This window comes from Pagrus pagrus (genome assembly GCF_965226575.1).
Source record: "Pagrus pagrus genome assembly, chromosome: 17".
In the NCBI taxonomy this organism is placed as follows: Eukaryota; Metazoa; Chordata; class Actinopteri; order Spariformes; family Sparidae; genus Pagrus; species Pagrus pagrus.
This window is the reverse complement of record NC_140201.1, coordinates 17,703,732-17,724,969: the sequence shown is the minus strand read 5'-3', so window position 1 is coordinate 17,724,969 and position 21,238 is coordinate 17,703,732. Positions and strand designations below refer to the sequence as shown.

The window sequence follows — 21,238 nt, the reverse complement described above, 5'->3', positions numbered from 1 at the left end:
AACACCCATTGGATCACTATTATATCAGTCATATACATTTATATGTGGTAATTCATTTTCTTTCATTTTTTTTAGGCAAGCTTTGATTCTACATACAGCCATAAATACTGAAAACAACTTTTCACAGAAAAAACTGCAAAATATCCATATTTGAATGTAATGTCCATTTTTAAAGGAGCTATATTAACTGTTAAAGTCAATGAAACAACTATGTGTAATCTCTCTTCGTGGTAAACAGAATTATCACTCATCTATGCAGTTACTCTCAATGTTTCATAGAAACTTTCAGCTCATTGTATTAGTTTTTTGGTCTGCAGCTTTTGTTTATGGTCACTCTCATGGCTCTATTTTTGGCCAAAGAAGCTACAGCACAAAACAAAAGACAAAGTTAGCAGCTTCGTGAACATGATGGAGCACTGAAGACTTAACTTTCTTCCTCTGGAGTTGGTGGAGACCAAAAACAGAGCTAAAAGAGAGTGACCTTTGGAGTTACATTCGTCAGTTTGCCTGAAACACAATTCTAAATAAATGCTGACGCTGAAAAGATTAAAATACACAGGACAACTGTTTGTGATTCAAATAAACTTTATTGACTTTGCGTCCAGATGTCAAAGGGCATGCAAATACAGGCTTCTGAATCCGAAATTGTTATTTTTTTCCTCAGTTTGGTTCTATTTTCTTACAAAACTACGTGCACCTTAAGTAATCAATTCTGCAGCGTACAAACCACAAAAATACCAGTTTTACATTATCAAATACTGCACATAGAAAACATTTACAAAGCACAGGTATAAAATTACAGCTCCCTTTTTTCTTCTTTGCCATAAACTGCATCCTTTCCTCAGACCGTCTGCTATGCTTTGCCCTTTAAAACGTACTCTGTTAACACACTCCTCGGTGGAAAGGTTAAGGCCGGTATAGAAAAGAGAACCGCTCTTTTACCAAGACCAGCAATCCAATTTAACTCGGCTGAATGTTTTGATGCTCCCATCCATCTTTACATTTGATTCCAAGATGGAAACATCGTTAAATATAATCAAATCGTCCCACATTCAGCCATTAGTTCATGTTGTTTTAGTGCGGTTTGTGCTTTGCTGGGTTTGATAAAATGAAGGTTGTCTTGACAGTGGGGAGGGGAGCTACAGTGGCCTTAATATAGTCTAAGAGACAGCTAAAAGGACAAAAAATTCCTACTCAGGAAACTTGTGCTGTGGTTACAGACGTTTATAGACGCGGATGAAGACGTACTGGCATATTCAGCAGCAAAAAACTTGCCCATCAGCTCAGGAATAATGTCTGTTTTGTTCTCATTGACAGCTGCTACATTGGCAAACAGACACGTGGAATGCATGCTTCGTTAGAAAACAAGAGTCAAATAAAAAGTTAAAAAGATAGAAATTTGTTGCTCGTGGGGGCTATCATAAAATAGCAGTTATTCACAATGCATCGCATGCTCTGTTGAGTCTAAATTGCTTCTAGTGCTTGACAATGTGATTCGACTTGATATTCTATTTGTCATCATCAGCTGATACAGATTCAGCCTGAGGTTTGCTACGACCCAAATGAGTAAGAACGAGGCCGAGGCCAGAAGTGAAGTACAGTAGAGGCTACAGCCAGTGGTTATTGCCAGAAGAAGTAGTTCAGAAAATGGAAGGCTAAAGTCCATGCTACGTTAAGATACAGCATTTTTTTGACAATTCATTTGCATTTCAATGAATTTCCTTTGATTTCGTACTGGGTCTAATTGACATCCTCGTCACTTGTCACCTGTCGTTAACATTATTATTATCATCAATATCATACCATCATGGAGATTAAATACAAGAAAATCATCAGAGTAACCATGCTGCAAACATTTCCTAGTTCAAAGTACAAAAATCATAACAATCCCATCAGCTTGATAGATGAATCGATTAGTTCGTTGCTGCAGGAGGGGGGATAGCAATCCTTTCTGTTTGACACCCATCGTGGCGATTCAAATAAATAAAAATGCATTTCGCCAGACGGAGTTCATGCTTGTTTCAAACCACAAGAGCTGCTCTTTCAAATGAACACACACAAAGAATAAGACGTACAGTATACAGTACAGTAAAAGTAGGGGGATACCTGAACCAACACAGGCGAGGTCCCTGGAAAGTCTTCAAAGAGACGGTATAGATGACACAAAAATTACACTCAGTTCTGGTGTAAGGATAAGAAATACATTCATAAAACTATACATATACACATATATAACTTCATTACAATATTTCAAGCAAAATACATTTGTCAAAACTTTCAGTTGTGTGCTACAATAGTGAAGCAATGTCTCCTACACAAAAATAAGGCCATTGTAAACTGAACAAGCCCTCATTTTTCGCAAAAATCTAAAGGCAGGTTTTGCCCACACCTCCTCTCCACACCTGACTTCTCTCTCCTCCTCATTCTCAGAATAATACCTCTCTCCTTACAAAAATAAAATACATTTTCAACATAGCGCTCAAGAGACAACTCGGGTTGATTGAGGATACATTATAAAAGTTCTGCACAAAACAAAACTGATTCGGAGAATGTGGACTTTACAGGGAAGCAAGCAAGCGAGCGTATGGGTTTACATTCCAAGCATCCGCAACCTTTACATTCAAACCTCAGCTGAGCCGTGTTGAGATACTGTCCGACTCAAGCTAATGCTATCTTCATCTGTCTGAAACACAAGCTCCACATGCTCCATGCTGCTCAGCCCAGTCGCAAGAGTGAAATGTTTGCTTTGTACATTTCTGCAAACCACGTTCAAATTTCATCTGTATCATAACAACATTTCTACATTATGTGTCATATCACGTTCAGATTACATGTATATGAGACTTTCATGCAAGGTGGTGTCGTCACGGCTGGGCAAGACGGTTGCCAGACCACTTTGAGGTTGCGTTGTGACATTTGTAAGCGTGGAACCACTGGATATTTTTTATGAGGGATCGCTGTTTTAACATTTGAATAAGAATAAAATAAGAATAAAGAATAAAAACCAGTGGATATTTTCAACAAGGGACTGTTCGAGAAGGCGTTTTAAGAATTGTAAGTGTGAAAACCACTGTATAGTTTTTACTTGATCACGGTTTTAAGATTTGTAAGCGTGTTTGAAAGCATTTCAACATTTGTAAGAATGAAACCAGTGGATATTTTCAGCACAAGACCGTTCAAGAAGGCTTTTTAACATTTGTAAGTGTGAAACCACGGGATGTTTTTTTTTTTTTTTACAATAGATCACTGTCCAAGACGCGTTTTAACATCTCAAAGCATGAAACCACTGGATATTTTTAACGAGAGACCACTGTTAGAGATTACATTTTAACATTTATAGGTGCGTTTGACAACATTTTAACACTTGTAAGAATGAAACCACTGGACATTTTGTACGAGGGATCACTGTTAGAGACCACATTTTAGCCTTTGCAAGTGCGTTTGATAACGTTCAACATTTGTAAACGTGAATGTAATGTTTGGTTTGCAGAAATGTACACCGCCAACAGTCATTCTGGTGAACGGGTTGTGTTTCCCATAAACTGCTCAGTGTCTAATCAACGCTTTGGTTAATCCAACATTTAGCTAACGTGCTGGAATGCATCTCCCTTCACATTTACAAAAATCTAAGCATCGCTTAGCTTCCCAAAACCATTCAGACTCTCTGACAACCTGCTGTAACTCTGTCCTGCTACCTGTGAGCCCTTAACCTCCCTTTCTTCATCCTTTCTCGACTGACTTAAAACGGTTGAGTGTTTGTCCAAATAAATAATGACCGTGTGATGAGACAATGCATCTTAATAACGTGGTACTACAGTAAATTCTCTCTAATCTATAGAACCCTAAATGCTATGACGAGAGAAATAGGTGGTTATGTTCATATATGGAAACCCTGATCCTTAAATTCTCCTCACCGTGGTCCACAACTTGAGTTTACAGGTGGCTTTTTTAAAATATATCTACACATTTAGACCTCTCACTCGCATCTTGCCACCCTGCCACTCATTTTTTTGCATCACGCAGTACGATAAAGACATACACCCTCACAACACTTTGAAGAAAGGCAATGTTGCAACTTTCCTTTTGGTTGCAGGAATCAAAATTTGGCTAATGCTCTCTGCTCTCAATAGAAATCACTTCTTATACGATAATTATACATCTCTTTGCATTGTCTCTCCCTCTACTTTCAATCAGTAGTACTGTTAATGTCTAGGGCTACTCAATGTACAGCAAAGGGGACACACACGGGTCTCTTATAAGCTACAAAATATTGGAAATCACATGGAAAAATATTAACATTATTTTTTTAGGAGTTTACCAAGGACTAAACATTCAGCATGGATGTTATATAAGTCTAGAAATCTCTTTTAGATTTCTGTTAAATATTTTTTTTTGTTTTATGTTCTCTGCATTAATTTTCTCTCTTGTCAACCAAGCTTTTTTTGTCTTCACAAAAGGCGCGCACTGAAGAGAATGTGTGCAATTACCAAGAGTATAAGTCCTTATTTTTACATCATGCCAGCTGTCCACAAAAATAGATACAAATTAATAAGGTACATAAAATTAATTCATATACATGACCATTACTGTAACAGATCCAACAAGGAATAGCTCCAAAACGTACAAAGAAATTGGAACCAGGACCTTGATGGTTCATCTAAAAAGGGCTGTACACATGATTGGAGGGTCAAAAGTGACCGTCATCTTAATCCCAAAAAAATTCAAGAATGCCAGAGATCCCTTTATCCAAAGTTCAAAGAGCATCGAATGTGAATTCTGTTGGTCTGAGGTGCTGAGAAGATGAAATGCCTCAGAGTTTCCCTTTTTGCAGAAAGATGACGAGAGGAACGAGCGAAACAGTCCTTAGCAAACGATCGAACATGTGGTGGTGATAAAACGTAATATGAGCTCGTAAACACGCACAAGCTTTTAAGAGCCTATAGCTCGAGACAATCATGTCTCAACACTAGTGGAATACGACAATCTCAAATGTCTTCATCAACACACAAGGTTGGTGTTGGTCTCAGGACAGACAGATTCAAAGCACGCTCCAAAGAGAGAAAATATATTTTCATCTTAAAGAAAACGGTAAACACCATTAGCTTAGTTTGCCCTGCCACTCCTCTGCTATCAATGAACCATTGCACATTTTACTTGAACAGCCGACAGGTCAGTCTTACCTGGTTTTTGTTCTTAAACTCAAATTAAATGCTTCAAATAGAAAGAACCAAGTGGCATTGTCTAAAAAATAGACACAAAAAGCGTCTGTTCTTGTTTTAAAGGTGCACTTTGTAAGAATTTGAGTTTAAAACATTCAATGATTAGCACAAATTATCGACAGAATGTGAAGAAATAACAGTTTTTTAAGTTGTGTCCAAGAGGTCTGTGCATGTGTGGTGTTGCATGCTAACTAGCTAGCCCCTAGACTCTTTCTTCCAGTAGTAAACAACAACAGCTAATAGGTGTGCTAGCTGCATGGCTAACTGAGCTAAGTAGTATACAGCAGCTACAGTTAGCAGCAGTTAGCCTTTAGTCTGGTCTTATGCTGCCCCCTGTTTGTTTTGATCATGAATTCGACAGGTGGCAAATTCTTACATATTGCACCTATTGCATGACTCATTTCTTTAAATGCAAATACATTTTTTAGATCTAAATTTACAGTTAGATTTAAATGTACTCACTTGTGCAAGTCTATGCTGTAGAAGTTTTTTGTAAACAAATGATTTTCTCAGACTTCAATCTAAAATCAGTGGCAGAACTGACCTGTTTCGGCTGTCCTAGTGAGCCCTCACGCTGAAATTCAAAATACACTCGAGTTACATTTCCATGCTGTTATTCCATTAAATGATTCACAGGCGCACACTGCAGTGTGTGTGACCTAATAACATAAAAAAAAATAAGTAAACAGGTGTTCAACCATGTTCAAACATAATACATAGTTTACAGTAAAGTGCCATCTTCATTACAAACAGCCTGACAGGAAATATGAAGAGTGACATATTGCACCTGAAACAAGTAAAATCACCATATATGGCAGGGTCACAAACACCCTGCTCGCAAAGTAATACTGGCGTAAAATAGTCAGATATCAAAAAGAAAAACTCGTCTTGAATCAAATACATGTTTACACATTTACAACAGGTTCAGTTACAGTCGGTGTGACAGAGACGAGGGTTGTAGTTGGTGCCAGCTGTGGCGAGAAAGACAGAGGCACGCTACCTCCTTCATCGATTTAGGAAGAGTGTGAAAAAAGATGACATCACGACAGGGGAAATCAACAGGAAGTTCAAACAAGTCTAGGTGCTGGTATAGAGTACACAGAGAGAGAGACTGTGGCACCCCCTGGATGTGGAACACAAGAACCCCAGACAGGAGCTGGACACATTTCCGACGATGCCTTTGTGCTGAGCGCCCTGTGTGCTACAACGGTCCTTTAGACTCTAAAGACGAAGGCAGGATCAGAAATGCGTTTCTGGGTAAAGCTGGCTGACTAATTTACTCTCGTCTTCTGCAGATGGCTGATGATAGCGCTCCCCCTGTCACCCCCGATCCTTCTCCTCCCTCGCTCAGTGCAGTGCTCTTTTACTCGGATTGCAAAATAAAGCGCCACTATACTCCCGTTACATCGGTCAAGCTAAATGAAAAAGATTAAAGCGCTTTAAAATGTCTCTACGAGGGTTGCAAGCAAACATGCAGAATGCAGCCGATACATACATAAACACAAATAAGTCTTTAACTATCTATTTATATATATATGTATATCTATATATAAACTCTGCCCTGTGAAAATTATAGAATAGCAGTGTTGCTACCTCACATAATAGCCATTATGTGAATATCCAAGCCTGTTGCCCAGGTATGTTTGTGTGTTTGGCCTACCGTTCTCAGCCCGTGTGTGTAGAATGTATCTTCTTTTTTTGCATTACATCTAAGTCATTGACTCTGCTACATATCCATACTTTATATTGTATACTACTTCACCTACTACTTATAGTAATAATAACAACAATAACAATTGCTTTGGTTTTAAAAAATAAAGTTTTTTTTCTTAGTTTGGCATAGAGAGTTTAGAAACTGGCATCGGGATGGCCCTGGGATGAGTCGTGCCACGGAGATCTGGTACTTTGGAATGCAGAATATGGCACCCGGTGGGTCGTCGGCGTGTCGCGGTGGGAAATGTTGAAATGGGAGGGTGAGACATGTTCTGGGAAAATTATGTCTACTTCAAGCTGAGTTTGCTAAACGTTTTTTCAACTAAAAACACAGATCGGTGGGTGACAATATGGACGTTGTAAAATAATGTCCAGTAAAGGATGTGTGTCGTCATGTGGATGAGATTCTTCCTGCACAGATGCACATGTATGTATATGTGTGTGTGTGTGTGTGTGTGTCTACCTGTCCTGCACTTCAAATACAGTCGTTGTGTATATACAGTACGTGTGTCCATGTCTGCATGACTCTGCCTGTGCCTGCGCATGTGGGTGTCTACGTGGGTGTCTAGGTGCACGAGGGGCTGGTGGCGCTCTCCAGGGAGGACTGGGAGAGGCGTCTGGTGAGGGGTCCGATGCTGGGATCTGCCAGAGAGGAGGTAGGGAACAGCTTGTACCAGCCGCTGACTGTGGCAGACAGGTCCAAGTCCTCCAGGAGGATCTGGGCCATTCCCATGAAGCACTTGTGGTCCATACGCCCGTAATCCCCCCACACTATTACCTACAGAGAAGAGGAGAATACATTATGCTCATTGGCGCAGGAAGATTTTTTAACAGATAAAAGATTTTAGGATGGACATTTATCAGCGTTCAGATTGTGTGTCAGCAGGAACAAAAATGAATCCCATACCTGTAGGACTTTGCCCTGAGGACTCTCATCAAACAACAGAGCCTGCTGGTAGGTGGGGTCCAGATTCTTCTTCACTACTTTGGTTTTCTTCTTGGCCAAGCACACGCCGTTCTCCAGCACATACACCTTCACGTAGGTCGCTGCGGACAAATACAACACAGTGAAACTCCGACATGGGCACACGGATTGGACAAATGAGCCAAGTGAATAGACTTGTATTGCAGGAGGTGAAGATAGTTCAGAGTACCTGGTATGTTCTTGGAGCCTGGTTTGGGGGTCAACCCTCTGGCCTGGTTGACCTCCACCTCCAGCTGCCCTCCTCTGTCCACCATGCCTACATGGACATCCCCTGTAGAGGTAAAGACAACACCATCTCTAACAGTCCAATAGAAATCTGTATAATCAGAATCCAGAACTTCAAATATGACTGAATCTGAAATGAGGGGGTTGTCAAAGTGTGTCATGGGGTCAACTTTTCCCCAATTGGAAAACAATTATTCATTCATCTATCTATTCCATTCATTGATTTTGGCAGTTTCAGTTCAACACTGAGGTGCTCAGTTAACCATGTTTTGCTGTAAGCTTGGGCACACTGAGGCTGCAGTGGCAGATATCTAACTGCAGAGGGCGACACAGAGCTGTAAGTCTCTTGGTCTTCACAACCAGGTGCTGTGGACCACAGCTCTCTGTTCTGTTGTTTTTCACAAGCGATGACCTTTGCATGAAAGATTTATACCTCATGCAAGAATAACTTCATCCGTGCTGAGTGAATACACGAGTATTTTGAAGTATTTTTAGACGCTGCTGTGCATTGAACAGTTTGTAAGTTGGTTTAATATTGGTGGTGATTTTTGTTTTTGGTTCACCGTCATCCTACAGCCCAAGAATTCATATACTTTTGTGTTACAGCTTTAATTATCTCTGATTGTCTGGTTGCTTCTCATATGTGATACGCTCCAGTAACGAATCTCATGTAATCTTAGAGAGAATCAACCACTGTTGGATGAGAAAGAGGTGGATTGAAGAGGAAAACATTTTGTGTTAGTCTTCATTCTTGGCTTACCCATGGGGGGTGTAGCGAGTGTTTGCCGGCCTACGATCTGAGCGGGGCCTAGTCCGTCCAGGAAGTCACTGAACTGGCTCTCAGGCCCCAGGCGTGTTGTAGGGAAGACAAACCTGAGAGGGAAAAAGCAGAATGATGACGGATGCATGGTTATCATGTACGGACAGTCGGGTGGGTGAGCTGCAGGTTGGATACTCACGTTCCGTCGGAGCTGTTGGAGTTGGTGCTGCCATCGGTGGAGTCCTTGCTGCCCTGCCGTGTCACCCGGTTCCTCATCTCCACCGCGATGCCGGTCTCCGTGCTCCGTCTGATGGTGCTGCGAAGCTTCTTCGTCCCGCCGTCTGAGAAGCACAAAGGTCACCCTTATTTCAGCGGGATAATCCACTGAGCATAATAATCAGAGGGAGTCGTAGAGCTGTCTGATAAGGCAGTCAGGTATTACACCGCAGCAGCACCTGCATGATAAGCCTTTTGTTGAGATTTAGGCGGAAATACAGTAGGTGTCCTGAAAAGATCTGAAGCCCCACATATCTTGCTCTGCAGACGCTAAATTAAAGGTAGACGTCTCTTTCCTTCAAGTGAAGCTCTCTTTGTTACCACTTTTTGATGTTTCCGTCAAGGCTGTACAAGAAATATCCACAACGTCTGCTTTTTTAAAACAACTCACTAGAAATAAGGATAAATTCAGCTCGGCCCACCTCGCCACTATTTATTTTGAAGCAAGTTCACTCAAGCGAGAAGGCAATCTCACCTAATTTCCACTGAGACGTCCCAGCACTATTGGAAAATCTCTCCACTTCGCAGGGTTTACTACTGCACATTATAAACACAATGGCTCTTGTGAGTAGGGGGCAATAAGCTTTAAAGGGGGCGACTCCTAACTTGCGAGGTAGAAGCACACAAATTGGCAGCTTGAGGAATGTTGCGAGTGGCGGCGGGGTGGAAAGGAAGTCAGCGAGGCTGAGCTGAGGGGGGGGGGAGGGTAAGGTATTTAGGCTTTACAGCTCTGCTGACGCGGGGAGAACGGGAGCAAGCCGGAGAGCTGCTAACCCCAGAAGAAGCTTTCAGGGCATCATCCCCTGTAATGACACACTGTATCTCTGTGTGGCTTGACATGCTGAGTTCAAAGTCGTAGAGCGCAGTCGAAGTGAGTCAGGATAGGACATGCGAGGCAGAGACAACCCTTCGCTCATCTTTTCTATCACTCCAGTCTTTGTCTCGCTATCTTTCTCGCAACATTACCCAGAGTTCCAAGGGTCGGAGGAGGCAATGCAGGCTCTCAACAATGCACTCCAGGGCACAAACAGAGAAAATAAACTACCTCCTTCATTTTCATTTTATTTCAACTGAATAAACAAAATGACCCTACAGGCCAACACAATTTGTTCCTGCTCTACTTTGTTTATATATATTTGTTTTACTTTGTTTATATTTGGCGGACCCTGCCACCTTTCTGCTGGCTGGCCTTATTTTCCTCTGACAACAGCTTATTTATCCAGTTATAGAAAAGATGTTTTTTTCTGAGTTTGTATTATTACCTCATTAATATTGTAAATATTAAAATTCTGAGTTTGAATTTCTCCTCCAAAACGACAGGGCGACCCTTTACACATTCACATTAAGGGTTGGAGGCTGGTACACGAGAGGAAGGAGGTGTAAAAGAAGAGAGACAAAAAGAAACACCTCCATTCTCCCTGGGGTCCACACCTATAAACAATAAAGCAATAAAAAAAAAAAGAAGAAGCCCAAAGCCATTCAACAGAAGGATCCACAGAGACACGTGCACACATTCACTGACAAACACCACGCTGACACTAGACAGCACTACTGTCTGTAAATTCACACCTCCGTTCAACACTAACGCACTGTGTCTGCACGTGAGCGGCGAGGGCGACAGTTTAGTCGGATGGGAGGATGAAAAAGCTGCTGTGAGCCGTTGTGTCGGCAAAGCTCGCTTTTATAAAGACCTCGACAAAGTCTCTTTTCTAGGTCTTCCCTTTGACAGTGGCTTTTCTAGGCTGGCAGATGTGTTTTTTAAATCCTGCTGCAGGAGTTTAAATTCTTAGAAATGTCTTAAACCTTTTAGAGACATCTCTAAGTTTTCCCCTTCAACTAGTTAATTTGGAGGTAAATCACCGCAAAGCAGGTCAAGGGGAACAAACTGATTAGCTTCCTGTTTCAGTACAGCGTCTATGCAGCTCATTACGAGTGCAGTTGCTGTAGGAACTCGTACATCTCCCCTCTATAGGAGCGCACATAGTCGAGTGGTGCAGTGAAGTCACCAAAGGAGACTTTTAACACTCATTGTTGCCAGTTAAGCGCACACGCAGGAAGGTACAGCCGTCCCACTTCATTAGCCTGAGCAGCTCCGAGCTCATTAAGCATCCTCGCCGCGCCCATCCTCATCGTCATGACAACCACAGACACCCTGCATCATCACCATCACTATGGAGATAAACAGACAGCAAACAAAGCCACTTGATGAGACTTTGGGGGGCTGAAAAGAGGAGATTTAATAAGGGGAGAGAGGGCTGAGAAAGAAGTGAGAGGACAAGTCAGAGTGAGTGTCGAGGAGAAACGGGTGAGGAGGAAGATGAGAATGATGGGGTCCCACGGGTGTCGGAGATGAAGAGAGGGGTGCTGCCTTCTGCTGCCTTCTATTTATAATCCTGCAGTCAAGAATATTTCCAACAGACAGAGAGAGAGGAAGAGTGTGTGTGGCATGTGTGTGTGTGTGTGTGTGTGTGTGTGTGTGTGGCGTGTGTGCATGTGCTTGCAGCATCACTCCCAGACAAACTCCATGGACTCCTGCTGCCATGACAACCCCCGCCCTCGGATCTGGACCCAGACAATGCCACCTGAGACAACTGGCGCCATTGCGATAGGCTCATCCTCCATCACTTTTTTTTTAATGAATCTATCGAGGTAACGTTTCACAGAAACTTCTGCACTTTGGACTGAAACAAAGGACCAGCAGCATCACTGCAACAGTAACCTGAACTCCACCTCGCTCCTAATTGAAGCATATACGTACAGGCATATAAAAGTCAAGCAAGACCAGCTTTAATACAGATGCTTCCACTGTATATTTCATCCCATTTAACGCTGAACTCACATCATCTTGGCACTCACTCAGGGAATAGCTTCCAGTAATCAGAATTGAACTAGAAAAAATGTAATTCTCTTACAGTGCTCATTATACACGGAATGATCTGCAAAAGGCCATAAAGGTGCAATGTGTCAAACTTGTCCAGCTGTCGAATTCATACTCAAAACAACAGGTGGCAGTATTTTACCAGAGTAACAGCTAGCTGTAGCTGGCGTTAGCTCGTTAGCGTGATTAGCCATGCATCTAGTGGTCCAGACTGGGAGATCGGAGCACCAGGGGAGTGTCATCGTTTCCAACACTAGCACATAAATGTTTGACTAGGATGGAATGTTGCTAGCTGGTTAGCATGCTAACTTCATTAATTTTAGTTGATAATTTTAGTTCATGTTTGAATGTTTTCAAGTAAAATTCTTATATAAAAATATTGCACCTTTAAAGGTCCCATATTGTAGAAAGGGAGTGTTCTATGTCTTTTATGATTATAAAGCAGGTATACAGGTGCTACATAAATGTTTCTCTGTGTGAAAATATGAAAACACTCAAGAGAACAGTGCGTATTCAGACACTGTGCCCACTGATGCAGAAACACAGTGGGCGGTGCCTACTCAGGCCTGTGAGGGCTGACCAATCAGAGCAGACCTGGCTTTTCAGGAGGGATGTCTTAAAGAGACAGGCACTCAAGTGGAGCGTTCAGACAGAGGGTGAATTGAGGTGCTGCAGAAATGTACAGTATAAGAAAAATATTTTTGAACATTAAATCATGTGAACATTTTCTAGTAGAAATCCAAAATAAAAGTATGAAAATGAAAATGAACACAACATGGGACCTTTAAACTTTACAATACTGTCATTTTATTGTTTACAACTCTTGCATTTCTTGATTTTATTATTTATTTGTACTTCAACGTACTTATTTCTTCCATTTACTATTTAGAAAATATATTATCCCGTATTTAGCTTTTAGCTATCACACATTTTTGTTTTTAGGGGATGCACAATTAAGTGAAACAACATTGAAAAAGGAATATGGCAACATCCAAATTGCAGCAGCTGCAACTTTTTAATAAAGGAAAAATGTGCGACAGAATAGCATTATAATGAAGAACTGTAGTGCTGCAGAGGTGCCCTGTCCTACAAATCTTGTTCTCCAGATGTAAGAAAAAAAGTATTTTTTGTTAAAGTGAATGAAAATCATTAATCATATTCCAATCATTATATCTGTCAAAAATAATCAGATTTTTTTTTTTAACATATTTTGTTTGCAGTTGTTCTACATCTGGACACTACTGTAAATGAGGATACCTCCTCAATGGTCTTTCGAGGTAAAAATAAAGGTTGTTTAAAAGAAAAGTTAGTGTTAAAAACATAATTGAACATAATTAGGTTACAAGTGTGTGGTCTGATCTATGTCTCAGCCAAGTGTGTCAATAATGATGATGAATCTGTCACAATAAAAGTGAGTACAATCACACGAGTGGGGCCTCTCCACCACACACCCATCTTTGAACCATCAAGTAGCCATCCATTTAACTTCAGAGCCGTACTTGTTACTCATTTGACAGCCGACCCCTCCCCTCCCATCAAAACATCCCCCCACCATCCCCCCATGGTGTGAAGCAGTGATCTCTTCCTTCCTTTCTAATCCCCTCCTCCTCGTCTGCGCTTTCCCTCCATTCGTTTCCATGGCAATGCCGTCTGCATTGCACCAAGAGCCCCGGCCGGCGTGTTCGCTCATAAGCCTTTCCCCTCTCTCTGTGTGTCTTTCTCTGCTCGTATTGTCCTCTCCACGAGTCTCACCCCTTAATCTGCCACCACTTCTCCTCTCTGTCTTTAAATCGTATCTCCCAACACTTTTCTTTCTTCTTTATTGCAGCTCTTTATCTCACGCTCTTTGTTTCCTCGCTGTCTCTTTTCACGTCCCTGCTACCAAACACCCCTCATGCACTGATTCCTTCATTACACTGGCTTCATCTGCTTCATCAAATCACTCGCACTTTCCTTTTCTGGTAGTCCCCCAGTTCGTTTTGGCCTCTGTCCATCTCTATCACACAACTCTTATCTCTGCTCCCGGTCCATCCAGTCTAAATTATTTAGAGCATTTTCTCCTCCTCCTCCTTGCTCTGCTGAACTTACTTTGTTACACAGCGTTAACATCAAATGCACACACATCCTGGAGGAAGTAATTAGAGGTAGTCGCACATATACACTGTTTGAGCAGCTAGGATAACAACATTACATAAGCTGTTGGTGCTTTACCATGCTGGAGAGGGTTCTTTGTGTGCTACAGGGCTGTTAAAAGTGTCTCCTGTTGGCTCCACTGTGATGAGTAATTCTATGTCCCTGAAGACAAACTCATAGAAAGGTGCAGCCTGGGGAGCAATCACATGCAAAACTTTCTTTGAGTGCGTACAAACCAAGGTATTGGCTGAAGATACTTATGCAAGCCACGTTTGACAGTCACGATAAGGCAAGATCAAGTCACGGGCTAGAAGATTAGGACGGGAGAAGTGGCGGGGATGAAAGGAGCTAATAGCTTCAGTGGAGAGAATTAATAGCAGAGAGGGAAATAAAGAAAGGTGGGATTACTGAAAACGCCAACAATGCAGAAAAGAGCCACACACTGACTGCACGCACACAATATATAGCTTCTAAGTGTGTGTGTGTGTGTGTGTGTGTGTGTGTGTGTGTGTACGTGTGTTTGTGTGTGTGTGTGCATGCTCAGTAGATCATTAAAGCTGCTCTGACATTTGGAGAGAGCACTGATGAAGCCTCTCTCATTATATGCTGTAATATAGAATGCTGTTTTTAGACTCCCTGGCCGCACCGACATGCCTATTGGATGCACCGGTGACGGCAACGCTCATGCATAGCAACAGTAACCAAGCATGAGTGCTGGAGATGAAAGATCTGTTTTGGTGTCTATACCGATGGACCCTTTCTAAATTTGGACGAAAGGAAAGACTGGAGGAAGAAGCTAAAGTAAGAAAAGAGACTGTATTTACGAATCTGTGATTCAGAGACGTGTTTATGTGTCATACAGTTACATAAGATCATAGCCGGTGAGCCAGAGGTTGACAGAGCATATATATAGTATAAACATATATATATATAATGCTATTATACAAACTTCATGTAACTTATAATAGATTTATTGTACTTTGGTACAACAATGTTTCATCCTGCAGGATACCCCTGGTTAAAACTTGACAAAGCTCCGTGAACACATTGGTGTGACAAATCAGCAGCCTTATTGTTTCAGTGCGTTGCTCAGGGGCACTTCAATACAAAGTATCCTCCAGTTGAGAGAACACTAGTAGAACCCTACTGAAAATGTGTTTTCTCTGTCAAGTCTTTGAGTAATGGGATCCTACATTAACACACTTTTTTCTACCAAAGTTGAAACCGTTTTGGTTGTTTTACATGTTTTTTTTTGTCCATGTGCTCTTCTCACTCCCATGTGGGCTTAATCTGAAGAAAAAAAACAACAACTTATGAATCCACATCAGATGATGGTTGGGTTAAGCCAGATGAAACCAGAGTTTTAAAGAGCGAATGTGTGAAAGGAATAGACAATGAGACATTTTGAGAAATAAGCGTTGTTGATTTTTTTGTGCCTCGATGTGAGCTCCTTCTACACAGGGATCACACAATACTGTCACAACAAACGCTCTTCCTTACGCTGGCTTTGTTTTTCTAAGCATAATGCTTCCCAAGTGTGTGATTTTGGACAGCATGCCAGCGTTTCCCAAGCAAAAAAGGCATTGTGACATTCTACATACACGTTGGGCAACACTTTCTAAAAGTCCGTCCTCGTATAGGTCAAAAAATAAAAGCAGCTTATTACATCCCCATATTTATGCTTGCTGTTAGGTGGCGACCTCTAACTGCTGTGGTTATTAGCTGAAAACGTGGATTTAGATGAGCGGATTGATGCCACTCTCATGTCTATGTGCTGGTGACTGCAGAGGGTTAGCTTAGCTTAGCATAAGGACTGGACCCAAGGGGAAACAGCTAGCCTGGTTCTGTCTGAAGGTTATAAAATCCACACACCAACTACCTCTAATGCTCAGTAATTAGCAGGTGCGGGTACAGGACTGATATCAAACCTCCTCATTTAACTCTGCAGGAAAGTGATTAAACGTATCTCCCTCATCTCCCGACTTGTGAATCTCTACGCGTGTCTCTTCAGTTGTATTTATGTCTGTGCTTTCTTCCCTGGCTGCTTTGTGTGTGTGTGTGTGTGTGTGTGTGTGTTTGTGTGTTTGTGCTCTTCCTAAAACATTGTTCTTGATAATTCAGCCGTTTATGAGACACCGCCAGCCAGTCCACTTCTCTAAGCCAGTCATTTAACTCTAGCAGTGCGTGTAAAAGCAAATAAATGTGCCGAAGAGTTAAGTGTAGCCTACTTTGTGTTTAATGATAATGCATGAGCGTTAAACAAAACTAATCTCCTGTTTTGTTGTTGCGTGTGAGTCACATTAACAGCTCAGGCAGGGACATAAGCCAGGGAGTGGACATTGTGAGGCGATTAGCCTTTCTCAGCACCATGTTGCATCGGAAATGATTTCCTCAAATGTGAAACCTCCATGTATGGCAGGATGTCTGTCAGTGAGTTAATATGCCACACGGACTCCTGTCTAATGACAATTAATTACTATGAGGAAAGGAGTAATCTAATTCAGATGTCATTTCCTCTTGGTTACTCAACTGTTGACGGGCAAATGATGCAAGATGGCAGAACCACGTATAGGGAAGAAGATGAGACGAAACAGACATTTTAAACATTTCATAAAACCTTAAGTTGCACGTTAAACACTGAACATAACATACGCACCGACGAAGAGAGAACACGTCTGGTACACTGCAGAAAAACTGTGCACCCAAATAAATGTGCTGTCTGACTTAAAAGGAAAAAAACATATTAAGTCTTAAAACCAAACAAAATCTCTTAGTCGATGTTTCCTGCAGTGCAGCAGCAGCCTCCCAGTGCCATGACACAGATTTAGAAATCAAACATAAGTATGTGTGTGTGTGTGTGTGTGTGTGTGTGTGTGTGTGTGTGTTGCTCCTCTGCGCCAGTAGCTGCTCTCCAGTCCACCTTTTCTTTCCCAGCAGCAGGCTGGTGTATTTTCTGTGTAATTGTCTGTTTACAGCTCTCTATGCCGAGAGGAGTGGTAATGACACCCTGATTATAGGTATTTTACACACCGATATTCACACACACACACACACACACACACACACACACACAACATGGTGACTCACCACGCACACTCTTGAGCTCGGTGTCACTTGACTGCCTGGTAAAGCCTTGCTGGGGTGCCACTAAGTGCTCTTGCTCATTTTCGATCCAGGTTGCTTACTCTGAGAGCTCTTACTCTATTGTTGCGGGGTTGCCAGATCAGCTAAAAGCGCCCAACATATAGGAACAACACCTCAGCTGGCTCTGCTGTGAGAGACATGGTGTGTAACAGGAAATATTCCATGGTTTTCATCAACAAACCACATGCTCTGACTGAATTGAGTGGAGCTGCATTTTTGTTAAGGAAATCGATTGACATTTGGAAAAAACACCTGCATGAAATGTTGGATTTATTAAGCCAATATGATAACCGATAATTACCTGCATGTCATGGCTGATACCAGAGACTTGTAAGACTTATAGAGTCTTGTAGATTAGAGAGCCAGCTAACTTCTGGTCTAGCCCTCTGCTAACTGGAAAGGGGATAAAATGTTTTAATTGTGTGGCTCTTCTCGACTTTCCAAATCTTGTTTGACCTGAAGGATTATACTCAGATAGTAAAATGAGTAATCTTGTGTGGGTTGTGACGCTCAGAAGATTTATCCACCATTTTACATTTTTACAATCTGAACTTATGGGGAAAAAGTATTTTTCGACCACTGTGCATTACGACGTTGTAATTACGCAGTTAAGCTCTTCCTGTGGGCTTGTCCTGTCCATCATCTCCCTGTCTCATAACTGTCTGCCTCCTCTGTCAGAGAAGAACCAGATGCTGTGACACCGCTCATAAATTGCAATAACTTCCTCCATTTCGGACTCTGAAACCCTCCAATCCGTCAAAGGTCAGCTTATTATTGGTTAACAGCGCAAGTTTGCTCGCTAAAAAAATGCAGGATTACTTTGCCCCTTTGCAAATCCACTCCATGTGGCCATTCCTTGGAACCCACTGGCTATCGCCTGATGGTGATTAAGCCTCTGGCGGCAACGGCCAATTTTTCTGTGCTTACGAATATCTAGAACATCTAGAGTTGCTGTAGTCGGCAAACATACAGATACATGATAAGGAGCATAGACAGATCATTATGTATAATCCTATCAGCAAACTGAGATGCAAGAAGTGGAGTTGGGGTTGACAACATTTGGATTGTTTGATAAGAAGCCAGTTTTTACAAAAGCTAATAAAGCTAAGTCATTATCAGATGGTAGCTGATGTGTTCTTCAGCTCTCCACGAGGACTGTTTGCACGTGATTGGTTAATACTGCTCGGACTACAAATGGTAACAATGAGACTTCCGATACCAAACTCTTGTCCCTTGCCTGCAGAATCTGCATTCATGCGCAGATACCTGTTGATAGCTACCTTATCATCCTGGAGTCTCTGACAGCCTCACAGTGACACCACTGCCTCCGCTGATTTGTTACCTCTGGACGGAACCAGGATAGTCCTTGTCTTTGTGCCAACAGCTCAGCTACCTGCTGCTGGCGGTAGCTTCATATTTACATACAGACATCAGACTGGTATCAAAACCCTTATTTAACTCTCAGCAAGAAAGCAAACAAACGTATTTATATCAGATTGCGGGTGAAGTGCTTTACAACTGAGATCAGTTCACACTTGGTTGACGGGCATTGTTCTACGTGCAGAATCTAGCAAGGTTCGCAGGTATGGAGATACAAAGAAGGACAGATTCACAGATGAATGGCTGGCCAATCTGTCTGGCTAAGAATAGAGCACGGAGCAAGGAGGAGTCGGTGGGCGAGATTGAGAAAACATGATAGACGCTCTGAGTGAAAGCGAGAGCAAGAAAAGATGGAGATGAAGGGAGGAGAGATAAAGGAGAGGGAAAATTAAGACGTCAGCGAGCTGGAAGGAGCACAAAGAGGGCGACGAGGGAGTACGGCGAGTGGAGAGATGAGAGACAGAAAGGGGAGAGAAAGTGATTGCCGGTCAGCTTAGCTGGTGTTTTGTAGCCTCTAAAAGCACCGGTGGGGAAGGGAAAGCTTTTAGAGACACGAGTAAGGTTTCAGTTTGTGTGTGTCAGGAGAGCCAGTGACTCAATACGCTTCAAAAGAAAAATGAGACGGCGGAGCAGGCGTTGGAGTGAGGGAGACAACAGAACGGCAGTCTCACCTGAAGCACACAAGGACTATTTTTTCCATTAGTCGTACTGAATATGAATAGCTATCATGTGTATTCATCCTGTGAAATGCCTATTATTATATAAGGGCAGTTCAAGTGTTACCACGGCGCAGATGCTGCAGAGATTCAACAGCTTCCAGTGTTACTATTCGAACAATTCGTAGCTTTGTATCCACTGTTGCTCATTTTGTTCACAATTCTCCTCCTCGGCGGTGAATTTTTCCCTCGATGGATATGATCACTGTAAGCTTTCCAAAATGTCTGCCAAAATTCCTGAAGTGTGTTTCCTAGCTGTGACTCAGAGACAGAGCTAGAAGTAGGGCACGAGTGAGTCACCCTGAAAACACCCCTGAGTACTAAAACGCCTGGTCTATTCTCTGGTAGATGTTTTTAACCAGCGGAGATGGTAATCTGTGACCTTTTGGTGGGTTATTGTTTTGTTTTCCGTTCTCTTGCCATAACAATCCTTGATCACTTTCACGTCCTCAAACATTCACAGAACCACCGATAGGATTGTTAAGACAGAGGAACATTTAAAAAATGATACGCATCTTGAATTATGAGGGAGGAAAGAATATGGAATTGAAAGAACGCTGACTGTCATCTGGGAAGGAGAGTTTCCGCTACAGTTTTCTACTGTTACATAAGTGACAATGAGGGAATATCTGCACACACACACACACACACAGGGCATACTTCTGTTTAGATGAAAGTGTTTTAGTTATTGGTTTTGAATTGTGTCTAGAGCTGATACACCAGACGAGAAACAGACTCCTAGAAAATGCTATCCATAGCTATCTCCCATCTGCATCACATCAGCCCGTCCTGCAGAGCTATCTCTGTGGGGGAGCACAACATTCTTTAGGAAACCATCAAACGATTTTTTATGTACACTGTAGTTCAGACAAACTGATTAAAGCAAAACTTTGGCCGAGCATTTTCCTGTCAACAGAGTTACACAGCATCAGCGCAGCTCTTTGCTTATCAGTAATAACCGGAAAAGTACACTAACATGTGTCCTAGTCTGCAGGCTATCAGACAGTGAGGGCAGTTTGAGAATAACGTTAGCCGGCAAACAGAATTATTAGCAAAAGCCACCTAGTCTGGGATTGTCTTTGATGGACATTTATCAACATGTATGCTGACAACCTTCACTGGGTTAGGGTTTGACCTTCAGTGGTCAACATTCAGAAACAGCTGTACAGTATGGCGTGAATTTGAGCACAAGCTACATTAGCTGTTCTCATGTTAGAAAAAGGTGAGAATCCACAAAAATTGTTTTACTTTGAGTTTCCAGAAACTTTCTAATGATCTGGTAGTAAATTCGACATCTTTGTCTTGCTTCAGTCCTTCCTTTGGTTCTTTTGAGACAAAAAAATAAATCTGCTCCTTTAAGTGGTTTCAAACTTGAAAACTCAAGCCAGTCACATTCATGATTTACGTTCAAAGGGGCTCTATGCCAGATTGCAAAATTGTTGTGGCCAAGATCTGGCCCTCACCGGACACGTTCATCCGGCCCACATACCGTGTGGAATGATGGCACTTGCCAGATCTGAGCCACAAGCAGGCGGTAGCGTGGCCACATGTCAGCCAAGAGCAAACCGAATAAACCAGAACTGGCCCAAGTCTGAGCCAGATCCAGCCCACCAGAATAGAGATAAACTGTGGCCCAGAGCCCCGATAAAGAATATGATCTCGAGGACTGCCCAATGCTCTGAGGGCCCATTATTCAGACGCCTAAATGTCCCATTGGACCAAAAGCCCATTTGTCTGCCAGCCTGTTATCCCAAAAACAAAAATCCACTGCTCTAAAGGCTGTTGTTCCAAACATACACATCTGGAGTT

The 21,238-nt window shown here is 42.1% G+C and overlaps 1 protein-coding gene across 2 annotated transcripts in view; it reads right to left on the bottom strand.

Moving 5' to 3' along the window:
• Positions 1 to 567: 567 nt before the first annotated feature.
• The window catches only part of rims3 (regulating synaptic membrane exocytosis 3), a 41,993-nt gene continuing 21,322 nt past the window's right edge, over positions 568 to 21,238 (bottom strand). For both annotated transcript variants that reach the window (XM_084378884.1, XM_084378885.1), the window contains exons 3-7: positions 9,102 to 9,243; positions 8,903 to 9,015; positions 8,087 to 8,188; positions 7,840 to 7,979; positions 568 to 7,710 (exon numbers count right to left, since the gene is read on the bottom strand). In XM_084378884.1, the coding sequence (XP_084235010.1) occupies positions 7,498 to 7,710; positions 7,840 to 7,979; positions 8,087 to 8,188; positions 8,903 to 9,015; positions 9,102 to 9,243 (710 nt within the window). In that variant the 3' untranslated portion in view covers positions 568 to 7,497. The remainder of the gene's footprint in view (positions 7,711 to 7,839; positions 7,980 to 8,086; positions 8,189 to 8,902; positions 9,016 to 9,101; positions 9,244 to 21,238) is intronic.